We start from the raw sequence: 16,885 nt of genomic DNA, 5'->3' as shown, positions 1-16,885 counted from the left end.
TAAAATACAGGTATGCTTTTCTTTATGGTGGAGGAATCAATAAAATACTTCTGAGCAGAGATGTAAGAACAATATTCCCAGGAAACATAACCAAATGTAGGATGTTGTGAAGCAGAAAGAGGATAAAGTTGGAGAAATTAAAGATGGTAAGTTATTACTGCACTACTATGAGGTGATAAGGGTTTGTAGAAACAAAAGGAAGAAAAATAAAAATACAAGAGACATTCCAAAGGAAAAAAATCAATAGTGCTTTTGAAAATAAATCTGAACGTCCAAAACTAAAGATGACTTAAAGATTTTTGAGGCTGGATAATGGCTATGCTGCTGAAATCTAAAAAAAAAGAATTTGAAGGATAGTCACAATACACGTCTTTTTCTATGTTATTGTGCATCATTAACAGTATTAAGAGTTCATGCGGCACCAGGGTAGCTCAGTCAGTTAAGTGTTCGATTCTTTTTTTTTAAGATTTTATTTATTTATTTGACAGAGAGAGACGGAACACAAGCGGGGGAGTGGGAGAGGGTGAAGCAGTCTTCCCGCCGAGCAGCAAGTCTGATGCGGGGCTCGATCCCAGGACCCCGGGATTATGACCCGAGCCAAAGGCAGACGCTTAATGACTGAGCCACCCCGGCACCCCAAGTGTCCGATTCTTGATTTCTGCTCAGGTCATGATCTCAAGGTCAGGAGAGCAAGCCCCGCCTCAGGCTCCATGCTGAGCGTGGAGCCTGTTTAAGAGTCTCTCTCCCTCTCTCCCTCTGCCTCTCCCTCTGTCCCTCCTCTCTTAAAAAAAAATAGTATTAATACTTCATGTCAAAGTCCTGAATTGCTGAAACACCAATACCTTGCTAGGGTTTTATTAGTATTTAAAAACTGTTATCTATCCAGAACATCTACTGTAAACGCCATTCAAATTTTTAACAATTAGCTATAACAGCAACAGGCTGAATAAAAAGCAAAACCGTATACATCCTCTGTTATATATTTTTTAATTACATATTAACCTCAAATAATAGTAAAACCTTAACAGTGGGTACAGCAAACTAGATCTTGTATGCACAGTTCCTGGATTTTTTTTTTCTAATCCTTGTCTATATTTACTAACAACACAAGAGAAAAATCTCTCTTTAAATATACAGCAATATTCTGAAATAACTTTGACACAATCAAGACTCGGGACTGATTCATTTTAAATAGCCAAAAGTCATTCCAGCCAGAAAAAAAGGCAGAATCTATGCTTTACTCAAAAAATAGATTTGTTAAACCAAATGACCTAAAACAAATATACAAGGATAAAATTTCCAAGTAACATTTTTTTGAAAAGATTTATTTATTTGAGAGAGAGAAAAAAATAAAAAGGAGAGAGAGGGCGAGGAGAAGCAGACTCCCCACTGAGCGTGGAGCCTGACTGGGGGCTCAGTCTCACAATCCTGAGATCACGACCTGAGCCAAAATCAAGAGTTGAAAGCAGTTATTAACTGACTAGCCACCCAGGCACCCTTCAAGTAACTTTTTTTATTTTGAAGATTTTATTTATTTATTTGACAAAGAGAAAGCACAAGCAGGGGGAGCAGCAGAGGGAGAGGGAGAAGCAGGCTCCCCGCTGAGCAGCTGAGCAGGGAGCCCTATGCAGGACTTGATCCACCTGAGCTGAAGGCAAACACTTAACCGACTGAGCCACCCAGGTGACCCTCAAGTAACTTTTTTTTTTAAGATTTTATTTATTTGACAGAGAGAGAAGGAACACAAGCAGGTGGAGTGGGAGAGGGAGAAGCAGGCTTCCCGCCGAGCAGGGAGCCCAATGTGGGGCTCAATCCCAGGACCCTGGGATCATGACCTGAGCCGAAGGCAGATACTTAATGACTGAGCCACCCAGGCGCCACTCAAGTAACTTTTTTACAATAAATAGGAAAGCATAATTTGAAAGCATGAGATGAAAAAGGTGAGTCAATACCAATCATGAATTCCTAAATTGTAAGAGGCATTTTTTTTTTAAGATTTTATTTATTTGACAGAGAGTGAGGGAGCGAGGGAACACAAGCAGGGGGGAGCGGCAGGCAGAGGGGGAAGCAAGCTCCCCACTGAGCACGGAGCCTGATGCAGCTAGATCCTAGGACCCTGGGATCATGACCTGAGCCTAAGGCAGATGCTTAACTGACTGATCCACCCAGGCATTCCCGAGAAGAGAATATTCTAAATGGTGAAGGGAACAGCATAAGCAAAGATAACACCCAGTGGGACACCTGGTTGGCTCAATCAGCACAGCCTGTGACTCCTGATCACAGGGTCATAAGTTCAAGCCCCACACTGGGTGTGGAGCTTACTTAAAAAAAGAAAAAGAAAAAGGTAACACCGAGAAAGTGCAGGTAGAATTTAGTAACAAATTATTCAGAATGAATAAAATACAGGTAGAAGAATAGCAGAACTGGAGAGCGACATAATATGTGAAGACTGCTATAGTCAAAGTATATTTTAAACAGGGAGGTGAAATTAGAAAATTCAAAGTACATGCTGCCTATTAAACAACCAGATAATATCATGAAGAATTACTCGTGGAAAAAATGCTTTCTTTGAAAAAACCCTGATTATATATCTAGGGATAATTTCACTCTATAATAGCAATATAGTCATCATGAAAAGTATTTTTTACCTGAGCAGACAAAAATCTTCAATAGCAATTATAACAAATTTAATGAAAAAGTGGCCCAGAAATGGTTTTGTGCCATTACATCCTTGGGATAATTTATCACATAGAATTTAAGTGAAAGAAATCTACATGATAAGAAATTCAACAAATTTGGAGGCTTATTAAAATGATTAAATATGGGGCGCCTGGATGGCTCAGTTGGTTAAGCGACTACCTTCGGCTCAGGTCGTGATCCTGGAGTCCCAGGATCGAGTCCCACATCGGGCTCCCCACTCAGTGGGGAGTCTGCTTCTCCCTCTGACCCTCTTCCCCTCTCATGCTCTCTCTCACTCTCTCTCTCTCAAATAAATCTTTAAAAAAAAAAATGATTAAATATGATTCAGAGAACTATAAACAATCATTCACAATCATTCTGTGCTCCTTTACCTGTTCATAAGCTATTAAAAATTTAGGACTGTTATCTCTGTTTTGTAAAGCAGCAATTTTTTCTTTTTTCTTTTAGCTTTTGCATTTCTATGACTAGTTTCATTAGTGATGATTGCAAATCATTATGCAAACATTCTTCTCTATTACACTCCAATCTTTAAAACATATTAAAATTTTAAAATGAGTTTTAAAAAGCTTAGATTCTGCCAACTTTTCTGGCTACCATCCAATACTCATCTGCCTTTCCTGTAAAACTCAGCTCCCACCACTTCCCATATACTCATCTTAAGAAAGGAAAAACTTACTTTTTTACACTTTGCAATATTTTGTTCTTTCTCCCCACTTTTTTTCCTTCTTTTATCATTAACCTTGGAAACTCGTGAAGCAGTTAGAGTAATCGATGTTGGGGTGTGCTGAAATGCAGTATATAATTCCACAGGAACCTCATCACCACTCTCAGTCGCACTGGTATCACCATCTTCCAAGGCAAAATAAAAATTATTGTACTTGTAATACTATTTCGAACAAAATAAAAAACAAAACAGCACTCTATATGGCAAACTTGTATCTCCATCTGTCTGAAGAATAAACATTTTTTTTACTTCCTCACCTCACCCAAAGTAAGATACATTTAAATGCAAACTGCAAGTACCATTTCTTATACATTAAACTAGATGCAAAAGTCTGACAATATACTGAGATGCCATGACTGTTGGAAACCAGCACTTGCATAAACTGCAAGGAAATTCAAAATTCCCTATGAAAGGGAATTTAGCCATATCTAGCAAAATTCTACATTTACCCTTTCACCCAGTAATCCTATTTCTAGGTATGTATCCAAAGATAAAGTGAACGAAAATCCAAAAAACTTAACCAAGACGGTTTCATTGAAGGTACTATTTGTAGTAACAAAAACAAAACAAAAAATACTGGAAACAACCTAAATGTCCATCAAACAGAAATAGTTCAATAAACTATGATTATTCAAAACCATTTGTATTAATACCGTTTTAAGCCGAAATGAAAGTTGTACTGTAGTTATACTTCTAAAATCTATTCCTAAAAATGAAAAAAATACTATTCCATATGATAAACTAATGGATCACCATCTCCCTGAAAAGCCAACATATTTTAATACTTCCTTCAACCAATTTGTTACCTTTGTAGAAAAATATGAATGATTTAATTTTTATTTTCCTCTACTTGCCACATTTTCTAAAATAAGTACATTCTTATTCTATAATCTATAAATAAAAAAAGGCTGTTTAAAATCTCTACCTGATTCTAAGTCATATATACAATCAACATTCCCTGGCAAGGTGTTTACATCTGACTAAAATATACAGGCCACTCATTCTCTCAATCACACTAATCTTAATTTAGTATAGATCCTTTTCACCTACCTGACATATTTTCCCTCTTCCGCCGTTGTAGGAGCACTGCCCTCTCTTTATCCAAATTCCTGTATTAAAATATTAATGATTATTTATCAAACTTTCATGAATTTAGATATAAGCAGATCCGTTTTAAATGTGATAAACTTCACAATTTTTCTGATGTTCTTACTGAAAAACAAACAATATAAAATATATGTTTTGTCCCTTGCCTTAGTTAGATCTTATCTAGCATAATTAGCAGATGACCGTTAAGTGACTCTATTGCACTCTTTTAAGAAAATAACTTTTTACTTAGGAAACTAGTATTTTTTCAAATTAAATATTTAAAGCAAAAAAGTCTGTTAAAAAAGAATGCTATTTCATGAAAAAGATGGAGCATCTTGAAGGGATGGAAAGAAATGAATCAATCTCTATATACTACTATAAAGTGATCTTCAGCACATTATTTTTATTATTTTTTAAGATTTTATTTATTTATTTGACAGAGAGAGAGAGAGCAGGAACACAAGCAGGGGGAGTGGGAGAGGGAGAAGCAGGCTCCCCGCCGAGCAGGGAGCCCGACGTGGAGCTCAATCCCAGGACCCTGGGATCATGACCCGAGCCAAAGGCAGACACTTAAGGACTGAGCCATCAAGGCGCCCCTTCAGCACATTATTTTTAAGAGAAAAAAGGAAATGTGGGAAAAACTGTAATATACTATCACTTACCTAAGTAAGGAAAGGAATATAAATATGTATGTACATATCTGTTTCTAATAAGGAAGCAAACAATGGAAAGAATAATCCGTTTTTTATCTTACTTCAGGGGTGGAAGGACATAATCACATTAAGTATATAATTATAAAAATAAAGTATAAGAAGCAATCCTAAAAATAAAAAATAACTAGATTACTCAAACATTTCTGATAGGAATGTAAAATGGTACAACTGATCTGCAAAATATTTGGACAATTTCTTATAAAACTAAACATGCCACTACCATGTGATTGAACAATCTGCACTCTTAGGCATTTATCCCAGAGAAAACAAACTTACATTCACACCAAAACCTGTGCACAAAATGTTTACAGCAACTTTATCTGTAACAGCCCAAAAGTGGAAAAGACCCAAATGTCCTTCAATGGGTGAACAGTTAAACAAACTGTACACATATGTCACAGAACACTACTCAGCAATAAAAATAACAAAATACTGGTATATGCAACAAATGGCTGGCTCTCCAGAGAATGATGCTGAGTAAAAAAAAGCCAGTCCTTTTAAAGGTCACATACTGTATAATTCCATTTATATAACGTTCTTGAAATGACAAAATCATAGCCATGGATTACAGATTACAGCAATGGAGTTGCCAGAGGTCAGGGATGTGAAGGGTGGGAGAGGTGGGAGGTGGTGTGGATGTAAAAAGCAACATGAGGGATCCTCCCCATGGAAATGTTTCTTGACTGTATCAATGTCAATATCCTGGTTGTAATATTGTATTAATAGTTTTGCAACATGTTACCACAGGGCTGAACTGGGTAAAGGATACAGAGAATCTCTGTATTATTTCATAACTGTATGAGAATCTACAATTAACTCAAAAAGTTTTATTTTAAAAAATAAAAAATAAAATAACCTCATCAAGTATCCAGCTGGTGTTATAATCACACAATGTATCCAGCTGGTGTTATAATCACACAATGAAATCCTTCTAAGGGACTTTAAACACAGTTAACTATACATTCCTTGTGGAACATATCTTAAGGAAAAAAGTTCTAAACTCTTTTACACAGGGGCACCTGGCTAGCTCAGACGGTAGAACATGAGACTCTTGATCTCAGGGTTGTGAATTTGAGCCCCAAATTGGGTGTAGAGTTTACTTTTTAAATACATACATACATATACATACATAAAATAAACTGTTTTACATAATCATATGATTGGTGCTAGTGTTGGTATTGTTACTCTGAGACTGTTGTATTTTTCTGTGAAGTGAAGCAACTGAGTAGTTGGTGAAATTCTAATTACATTATTGTCTATGTTGCTGGGAACTAGGAGATATAAATGGAATACAGAAATGGTTAAATGAAAACCTTGTATTCCTAAATTTAAATTGCAATTATCTGTATAAACTCACGTACTTTATCTTAAAAATAAACACACAAAACGTATTTCCTAGCTTTGTCTAAAAAGACAAAGAACTAGGAACAGTGACCAATCCAGTAGGAAAGAGCATGACTAGCTCTCAAATTCTAGAACTGAAAACCAATTCTCAGGAGTATAAAATAAGCTCGAGACATCTTGTTATACAGAAAGCACAAAAACCTATCAAGTACCACTAGGATACTGTCATAAGGGCTCAAGAGCCAACTTGATGAGGTTCCCAATGACCAAAACTGGACAAAATTTGAGTATCAATAAAGACAGTAACTGCAATGGACTGATATCCAAGATGTTTAAATCCCTGAGTTCATAATGATACTTAAATTACTTTTTAGTATTCTGAACACTAGTAAATAAAGGGTAAGAATCAACAAGCATTTATCCTGCCTTTCCTTACCAAAATACAATTGACTCTTGAACAACATGAAGAATTAGGGGAACCGACCCCTGTGCAATCAAAAATCCACATATAACTTCTGACTTTCCAAAAACTTAAACTACTAAAAGCCTACTACTGTCAGCCTACTGGTAACATAAACAGTTGATTAACATGTATTTGATATATGCATTATATACTCCATTCTTGCAGTAAAGTGCACCAGAGAAAAGAAAATGTAACTAAGGAAGTCATAAAAATACATTTACAGTACTGTATTGAAAAAAATTCATATTAAAAAGAAAAAAGAAAAAAATCCACATTTAAAGTGGATTAGCACAGATCATAACTATGCTGTTCAAGGGTCAACTGTATTCCTTAAGAGAACTAAACAGTTAATATGGGGAAGTCTGTTTCTATAGAAATATTCCAGCTAATAAGTTATAAGCAGTAAGATTAACATGGCACTAACTTGCGACCCCTAATAAATTAATGGTTCTAAATAAGGACTATCAATGTGTCCTATCATAGAGACAACCAATCGCTTCTCGGCCTTTTGGCTAAGATCAAGTCAGACAACCAGATATTATGTGTTACCTGATAGAACACAGTCTATGAAACACTACCCCCCACCAAAAAAAATTTAACTTATAATCTGATCACACATTTATTTACAGAAATACAAATGATATAGACACTGGTTATATCATGATAATGCAATCAGCAAACAAATCAGGATAAACAATTCAGTTCCTTAAACACACTGCAAAGGAGACCGGAGTTGGTAGGGTAATGGAAGGTGGTTTATATTACCAAAGTCTTAAGAGACAGGTGTATATCAACCAATCAGTATTTTAACAGTGGCTGGATGATAGTACATTTTATTGCATGTATAATAATGGCTTTGAGGTTGGTTTTTTAAAAATTCTTTTACAGATATATATTGAAATACATATAAATATATATATACTGAAATACATAGGGATACAGGTGAATGAAATAATATATGAGACTCCCATTAAAATATATGAAAGGGAGAAGTAATATATGACAGTATAAATGAAAAAGATTGTTGAAAATTGTTGAAGCAGGGTGGTAGAATGATTATTTTTTATGGAATACATGGATCTAATAACTCTTTTTTTTTTTTTTTTTAAAGATTTTTTTATTTATTTATTTGAGAGAGAGAAAATGAGAGACAGAGAGCATGAGAGGGAGGAGGGTCAGAGGGAGAAGCAGACTCCCTGCCGAGCAGGGAGCCCGATGCGGGACTCGATCCAGGGACTCCGGGATCATGACCTGAGCCGAAGGCAGTCGCTCAACCAACTGAGCCACCCAGGCGCCCAATAACTCTTTAACATAGTGCACTCCAGTGAAAAAAGATGACATCACTTAGAAGATGCACTATTATTTTATGCATTATTAAAGTAAAAAAAAAAAAATCTACAAAGTAAGCCATGACATATTATCAATGGAATGATTCTTCCTGATTTTAGAGATGTCAGAATACAAAAAAATAATAAACATAAAAATAAAAAGTGTACCTTAGAATTGATGAAACACAGTAATCCATTAATTGTTTAATCCAGAATTCATACATAAACTTCTATTAACTGAAGATTACTTCAGTAAATTTACTGGCAATCTTACAAGTACGCACAACTTACCTTGGCTGACAACGTTCACATAAATATGTATCAGGAATATGCTGCCTGTCAATCCCCATGCAGTCAATATGTTGCCAAACGCTTAAAGAAAAAAGCAGAACATATAAAATATTAACAGAATCAACCTTAATTTAAGATTTGCTATTCTATTTAACTATCACTTAGTAAGCGCCCACTTTGAGTTTAGCACTGTAAAAGGTGCTGTGAGGAATTCATAGAAATATGTCCTTGGGGAGATAAAACTTTGAGATGCAAAGACAAGAGAACAAATATAGGATATTTTTTATATATATATGTATATATATGTGTATATATATATTTCTAAAGCAAATATAACTTTTAAATGTGAAAGGTATACATTACAAATATTATCAAAAGCCACAACGTGAAGATGTCCATACTATTTGAAGTTAATGGAAAAAGCACCCTGGAGAATAATGGACTTGAATAAAACCTCATTTGGGAGATTAGGAAAAAAAAGATGTCATTACAGCACTGTTTTCTCAAGTAGATAGATATGAGGCACAACAGCCAGAAGTCAGTTAATCTATATGAGGGGGATTTTCATTCTGAGAAATACAGGGGGGTAGAACTGGATTAGTAAAGTGCAGTCAGATTATATAGGACTTGGAATATCAGGATGTGTATAAATTTCCTCTAATGGGCACCAGGTGAAACTAGAGGTGCTTTGATGGTATACAGTTAATTCAAAGAAGTTAAGAAACTCAAAGTAGAAAAACCAACTAAGAGGATTTTCCAACATTCCTAACCTCAGTTAAAGAAAGACAGAACTAGAATGCAGCAGAGAAGACAAAGTTAAAGAATCCAAGATATATTCCATGAGGATAGGGATTAAACCTATTCTGTCTTCAAATTATTTTTATGGAATACATGGATTAGCTTGAGGCAATCTCTCAATTTTTACTATTATTGAACTTTGTTGCCAAGACTTTAATTGGTCCAAAGCTGATATATAAATATGCCTGTTCCTAAAATATATAGATATAGATATATATATATGCTGTTCCTAAAAATAGTCTTAATTACTCTTTACATAATAATTAGCCATTTCAAATATATCCCTACTGAATTAACTCTCATATGCTCTTCACTTCTAAACTGAGACTGTTGGGAAAAGAACTGGTAAGAAGTGGAAGGTAACAGAATATAAGATGTGGAGGAAAAAGAAAGAAAAGCACGGCACCTGACAAGGCGGGTTAGAATAACAAACTAAATCAAATTTGGGGGGTAAGTAATAATGTCATGCAGACAACAGAAGAAACGAAACTAGAAATGAATAAATGATCTGAGCTCTAGATGTCAAACTTGAAAGACAGGAGTATAGGCAGTAGGCACACGGACATACATAGAGGAAATACAGACCAAGAAGAGAGGAATAAAGGTAAAGCCTTGCAAGTATACTACAGATTAAGCAGTAGAAAAATAGAACAACAAAAAACAGATTCATAACAGAGAGTAGTCGCTGAGAAGCAAATACCTTGAACAATCCAGAAACTGAACTGGTCCTTCAAGAATTTGCAGTTAGGTATAAATCCTAAGGACTATCTCACTATTTTCTAATTGAGATAATTTTATATTATATCTAGATCATTGTAATGAAATCGAAAGAAAACACTGCTTTAAAATGAAAACACTGCCAAATGGTATGTAATTTATCACATTAGACAAGATCAGCTAAGAGAAAGCTGTATTATATGATCAGTTAAAATATGAATTGAGATTTTCTAATTATTTTTAAAAAATGAAGAAAACAAGTTATTACTTTTGGTTTTGTTTTTTTTTTAGTTTTTAAATTTACCTTCTGAATAAATGTACTGAGGTGACTGTTCATAGTAATGATACGTGTCACAGGTAATGAGTATTTTTAAATTTTAAAAGATACAATATATTTTTATTAAAATTAACTCAAAATATCACATCTTTACATAAAAATATCAAATTTCACTTTCCAATTAAGACTAATTTCCCTCTTTTTTGGCAAAGGTAAATCAACTTTTTGAAATATAACCCTACATGCATGTTTATATCAATAACATCCAACTCCTAATCATGTAATAGATGGGAACAATACTACAAATAATGCAAAGTAATTTATATTTGGCTCTAAGATGTATTTTTACATTCACACTCAAATATGGGTATATCCTATTCTATTTCAAATCAAATAATGAAGCTATGCCACAAAGATCTGACCTAGGAAATTGTGTAAAGCCACCAAAATTTCTTACCCCCCTACAGTACACTGCTTTAATCCTCTCTGCTATCCACTCTTGTGCAGGGGATGGACTCATTAACTTTCAGGCCGAAATCCTACAGTTCCCTCTCCATCCTCCCCAACTCCCTCCCCCCCAAAAAAAAACCAAAAAACAAAAAACGAAAACAAAACCCCACTTTCTGTCCCAATCACACCTTCTCTAGGGGAGGAGGCCTTTCTTGTTGGTTGAACCAGGGTTGGGGGAGGGGAGACTGTGGTTCTGGTTCAAGGAGACTCCAGAGTGCTGCAAGGTTCAAGTCAAAAGGAGGTGAGAGAGTCAGGTCAAACAAACATCAATCAAAATGTATAATTCCCCCAAACTGGAAAATCAGCTGACTGTACAGCACAAATAATTCCAAAGGAAATTCAGAGGGCTCATTTTTCTATCTTGTCTACCTCTATATGTAGTTGTATTATTACTGAACGAGCAAAAAGAGAGATGGGATCCTATATGAATAAAGTTCAGAACTGATTGCCTATTACTCAGTTAACAATGAGGATTTCTAATAAACTCTAACAGAGCTTCTTTCCCATGGGGGATTTTTCTAGCAAAACACACTGCATTGATAGTAGCAATGCATCCAAAGAAATGCATTCATCAATTCCTATAAAAGTGACTTTATCTTTTCCAAGATTAACAATCAAAGGTTAGCAGCATTCAAGAAAAGGAAACTAACAATGTAAAATATTTTACCTGCATTTGTCACAACAGATCATGTATCCATCATCATGTGTAAAACCACATATGCACCTGGTTACGTCAGTACCATAACTTCCATCCTCAGATGTGCTGATTGTAGTTGCACTGGAAGTTTCATCAAAATTAGGAGTGGTAAATATGCCTACTTCATTTTTGCTAATAAGAACTGATGGAGGAGGGGAAGCCGGAGGTGTTGGAGGAGGACGAGCACCATAATTATGGTCCTGGATAATTGAACACAAATACAGCACAATATAATTTCAAAAACAGTATGAACTTAAATAAAAGTCAATCCTTAATCTGAATATTCAAGAAATATGAAATTGGCCCATTTCTTCCCTAATACCTTTAAAATAATTACTTGGTAAAGCTAGGTCTTAAACCATACTAGTAAGTGAGAATGTCCATCTACAACCTTCAGTCACCCGCACAGTGACTTCCCTCAAACTCCATGCCCTCATCTCCCTAATCAAAAGACATCCTCAAAGTCCTATGGTCAAAGAGCTCTGTCCTCAAGATAGAAGCAGGTACAAGATGTGAAGATAGGCTTAAAAAAAAAACAAAACCTCAGGAACATGGTGACTAAATAACAAAAACAACTAATAAAGACATTATCACTATAAAGTATGTAACAGAAGATTTTTAAAAATTTGGTTTTTACTCTGGTCCCAGTGGTAAAAATCCCTCATAACTGTACCTGGATAGTATCACAAATGTGTCCAGTTCTGTAACTGTTTCAATCTAACTTGTGGCCCTTATTAGCTATGTAACAGTGAATGAATTAATTTAGATAAACCTTCACTTTTTCAGCTATGAAATGGGGATGAAAATTATGCCCATCTCATGAGGTCGGTTTTGAAGATTAAATGAGATAATATATGTAAAAATGTTTAAAGGCTGGCACATAAGTGCTCAATAAGTGGCAATTATATAATTTACTACATAAATTACTATGTAATTTAGAATCAACAGTAGATAGTAAATACAAGCCTATGATTTTTTACAGAGAAGGTAAAGAATTATAACACCAAACTACTAATAGCATAAAATGCATAATAATAATAATAATAAAACTTCTAGAGAATGCCTCTTCTAAAATTTTAATCCCTCGAGTAAATATAGTTTGAGCAATAAAAAATTAAACTATAAATTACATACCTAATTATTTAGATAATATAAACCAAGTATTGTTTTTTAAATATTGTTTTAGGCATAATACCACAAACATCTACTTTCAACTTCTAGATATAAAAAATACCCTTCCAGAGAAATGCTGGACACTTACCGCATAGGGCAAACCGATGTAACTGTGTGAATGATGCGAGCTGCTGGTATATAACTGGTGGGGATAACTGTTGGATTTCTCAACTACCACAGGGCTAGCTTCTACAGATTCTGGTCTGGAGGGGAAAAAGTTGCATTAAAGAGAATTCCACTCATTTTGTTCTGTTCATCCACTTAAAATTATAAGCATTTATTTCATCGTCTATACAAATGTCTTTTTATAGTAGGTAGACACCTTGTGGACAAGATATATCATATATATCCTATCTAGATTCTGTGTCCTAACAACAAAACTTTTAAGTAAAATAAATGTCTCACCTCCAAGTCCAAATTTCCTCGTTAGGAAAAATTACTAGAAATTAAACATTATTTAATATACTCAGTGGCACTGGAGACACTACACACAGGAGAGGAGAAAAGTGGCAGAAATAATTTAAACAGGACGAAGAACACACTGAATCCACATGGACCCCAAGGTCAATGTGAAGTATACATTTCAATGTATGTGTATGTGTTAGTGTGCCAAGATGTAACGAAGCCTTGGAAAATATTAAAGTTAAGAAATAGGAAACCTCACAATGAACCAAGGTTTGCTTATGAAAAAATATAAGCAGCAGCCAGTGGTGGAGTAAGATCAGCAGTTCTCATCTGCAATGGTTAAGTGATGATGACCTGACCATCAACTGACACAACTGGGACTAACAACCCACCCACTGTGACTGACATACAAACTCCCTGGCCTAGCATTATACATCTATCACTTTCCAAGTTTCCTTACTCATATCAATCCTCCTGAACACTATCCTGGTAATTCCTATTGATCAATGGTGGTAGCGAACCCACCTCTGAAGCCAATTCGCAATGAAATTAATTTCTGCCTTGCATACACAAAACATGACTTGTTTCTGTATCTTTATTCTCACCACAGCCACCAACTGAGATTCTTTCATTCCCTACCTCTCATTCAAAACTTGCCCTTAGAACGCAATACTGTTTGCACTGTTCATGGTTTAAGACTTCTTAATGTAGTCACACTCCAGCTGTCATACTTCTACAGTCCACTGCTTCTTGATACACTGCTCGCCCTCACTCCCCTGTACAAGGTCGCAGTCTGGCCGGAGTGGCTGCTGCCCTGAGACCCAGTGCCCCACAAGCAGGAGAGAAAGGGCACAAACCGAGGCTGTCACGTGGCTCTGGAAGAAATTACAGAAGAGCCTCCAAAATGTTCTGAATACTTTGAAAATCAATACTCACCTAATGTTTACGTGGTTATTTTAAACATTATTTGCTTATTACTTCTTCTTTTAAGAAATTTTTTAATTTAAAATCAACACATTCTCATTGCATAAGAAAGTGAAAGGCCATGTCTTCATACAAAACTCAAACATACCCATGTTAAGATGCCATGTAACTCCCTCCAAATTTTTTCTATCTGTAAATATATCTAAGAGCTGTTTATTTTAAAAAATGAGAAGATACTGAGCTCCTGCGTGGCTCAGTCGGTTAAGCATCTGCCTTCGGCTCAGGTCATGATCCCAGGGTCCTGGGATCGAGCCCCGCATCAGGCTCCCTGCTCGGCGGGAAGCCTGCTTCTCCCTCTCCCTCTGCTTGCCACTCCCCCTGCTTGTTCTGTCAAATAAATAAGTAAAAAATCTTTCAAAAAATTATAAAAAATAAGAATATACTATATTTGCTTTTTCATAATTTGCTTTTTCCATCTTTCAATGTCAATACTTATCTACCTTATTTCTGGTAGTAATTGCTGACTTCATTATATAAATGTACATAGTTTACTTAACAATTTCCCTATGGGGGTGGGGGGGAGTGCCTGGGTGGCTCAGTCAGTTAAGTGTCGGACTTGATTTTGGCTCAGGTCATCATCTCAGGATTGCGCGATCCAGCCCACATTGGGCTCCACTCTCAGCACAGAGTCTGCTTGAGAGTCTCTTTCTCCCTCTGCCCCTCCCCCCACTTACGCATGCTCTCTAAATTAAAATAAATTCTTAAAAAAAAAAAAGAAAAGAAAGAAAATTTCCCCTTGGCGGATATTTGTTTCTATTTTTCACTGTTAAAGGTATCACTGCATTTGTACACTGTTCAATATATTTTCTTAAAATACATGGGAATATTGGGGCGCCTGGGTGGCTCAGTCGTTAAGCGTCTGCCTTCGGCTCAGGTCATGATCCCGGGGTCCTGGGATCGAGCCCCACGTCGGGCTCTCCGCTCTGCGGGAAGCCTGCTTCTCCCTCTCCCACTCCCCCTGCTTGTGTTCCCTCTCTCGCTGTGTCTCTCTCTGTCAAATAAATAAATAAAATCTTTAAAAAAAAAAAAAAATACATGGGAATATTTCTACAGCATGGATCCCTGGAGGGCAGAAATGCTCAACAAAAGGGTAAATGCATATGAAATGGACAGATATTAGCAAACTGCCTTTGAATGATTTACAATATCGATTGCTTTAAAATTCTTCAAAAATTACATGGAAGGAAGAAGTCAGGGCTCGTGGGTGGCTCAGTCAGCTAAGCATCTGACTCTTGATTTCAGCTCGAGTCATGATCTCAGGGTCCTGGGATTGAGCCCTGTGCTGGGTTCTGTGCTCAGCTGGGAGGCTGCTTGAGGATTCTCTCTCTTCCTCTCCCTCTGCCCCTCCCACTGCTTGTGCTGGAGCATGCCCTCTGTTTCTCAAATAAATAAATAAATAAATCTTTTTAAATAATTACGTTGACGGAAGAAGGGGAATTTTGGCAATTCCTGATCTATAATACTATTATTAAGGCAACATGGAGGTATTTTGGTCAAAACAGACTCACACTTAAAGATATAGATCAAACTCTGAATATGCTACTAAAAAGTGTGGCAAAAACTTTGGTATTTTGGAGTAGTTAATGGTTTCACATAAAAAACTTACAGCACAAAAGCAGTTAAGTTCAAGCATGTAAATAAGTCACAAATGCATAACCTTATGATTCAAATTAAAGCTGCACCACTGACAATTTGGCAGTGAAAGAAAGCAGAAATTCTTTATCAAGATCCTCATTTCTAATGCTGCTGCTTACACTAAAAGTAATTTTAAAAAGAAGGTTAACAGTTCTGTTTTAAAAAATTTCGCTGATATATTTTAAGGATTTTTCCTGAACTATAAGATAGAATTTATTTTTTTTAAAGATTTTATTTATTTGACAGAGAGAGACACAGCCAGAGAGAGGGGAACACAAGCAGGGGGAGTGAGAGAGGGAGAAGCAGGCCTCCCGCAGAGCAGGGAGCCCAATGCGGGGCTCGATCCCAGCACCCTGGGATCATGACCTAAGCTGAAGGCAGATGCTTAACGACTGAACCACCCAGGAACCCCTATAAGATAGAATTTTTTTAAAAAAGTAATACAACAGTGTATATCTTTAAAAATATGCTTTAAAAGTCCTATGGTGCTAAATATCCTCAAAGCTCTGCATTTCCATAACATGGTAAACATGAAAACAACTTTGTGACAATACCAAAAGTCAAACATCCTTTGATCTAGTAACTCCATTTTTGGGAATTTATCCTTAGAAAGTTAATTCCCACTAGATAAAGACCTGCAGATTTCAGATGTTTATTGTAATACTTACTATTCATAAAACAATATATACAAGGAGAAATCATTTAAATATTCAATCAAAAAAATGATTAAATGCAAGCAAACCTACCATATTTACATATGGATAACACCTTGGCAGGAACTCACAGTAACAAAAATCACTATATTGAGGTCATAGGAGTGTCCCTCAAAATCTTTTTTTTTTATGTTCAATTTTTTTTTAATTTTTTTATTCTTATGTTAATCCCCATACATTACATCATTAGTTTTATTTTTTTATTTTTTTTTTAAGATTTTTTTTTTTAATTTATTTATTTGAGACAGAGAGAATGAGAGAGAGAGAGAGCACATGAGAGGAGGGAGGGTCAGAGGCAGAAGAAGGCTCCCTGCTGAGCAGGGA

The 16,885-nt window shown here is 35.8% G+C and overlaps 1 protein-coding gene and 1 long non-coding RNA gene across 4 annotated transcripts in view; one reads left to right on the top strand and one right to left on the bottom strand.

The window, feature by feature from the left end:
• The window catches only part of LOC145716594 (uncharacterized), a 2,297-nt gene extending 1,952 nt beyond the window's left edge, over positions 1 to 345 (top strand). Inside the window, exon 2 of the long non-coding RNA XR_014139399.1 lies at positions 11 to 345. This is a non-coding gene — a long non-coding RNA (uncharacterized LOC145716594). The remainder of the gene's footprint in view (positions 1 to 10) is intronic.
• The window catches only part of KMT2E (lysine methyltransferase 2E (inactive)), a 90,299-nt gene that overhangs the window by 33,857 nt on the left and 39,557 nt on the right, over positions 1 to 16,885 (bottom strand). For 2 of the 3 annotated variants that reach the window (XM_081800667.1, XM_081800668.1), the window contains 5 exons: positions 12,913 to 13,027; positions 11,622 to 11,851; positions 8,653 to 8,733; positions 4,475 to 4,533; positions 3,377 to 3,549 (listed from right to left, as the gene is read on the bottom strand). In XM_081800667.1, coding sequence (XP_081656793.1) covers positions 3,377 to 3,549; positions 4,475 to 4,533; positions 8,653 to 8,733; positions 11,622 to 11,851; positions 12,913 to 13,027 — 658 coding nt within the window. Of the gene's footprint in view, positions 1 to 3,376; positions 3,550 to 4,474; positions 4,534 to 8,652; positions 8,734 to 11,082; positions 11,172 to 11,621; positions 11,852 to 12,912; positions 13,028 to 16,885 lie in introns of those variants that run through there. The other variant, XM_081800669.1, reaches the window with a different exon arrangement.

This window comes from Leptonychotes weddellii, chromosome 12 (assembly GCF_054177405.1).
Source record: "Leptonychotes weddellii isolate Sample4059 chromosome 12, ASM5417740v2, whole genome shotgun sequence".
Classification (NCBI taxonomy): Eukaryota; Metazoa; Chordata; class Mammalia; order Carnivora; family Phocidae; genus Leptonychotes; species Leptonychotes weddellii.
This window is presented reverse-complemented; position numbering and strand designations above follow the sequence as displayed.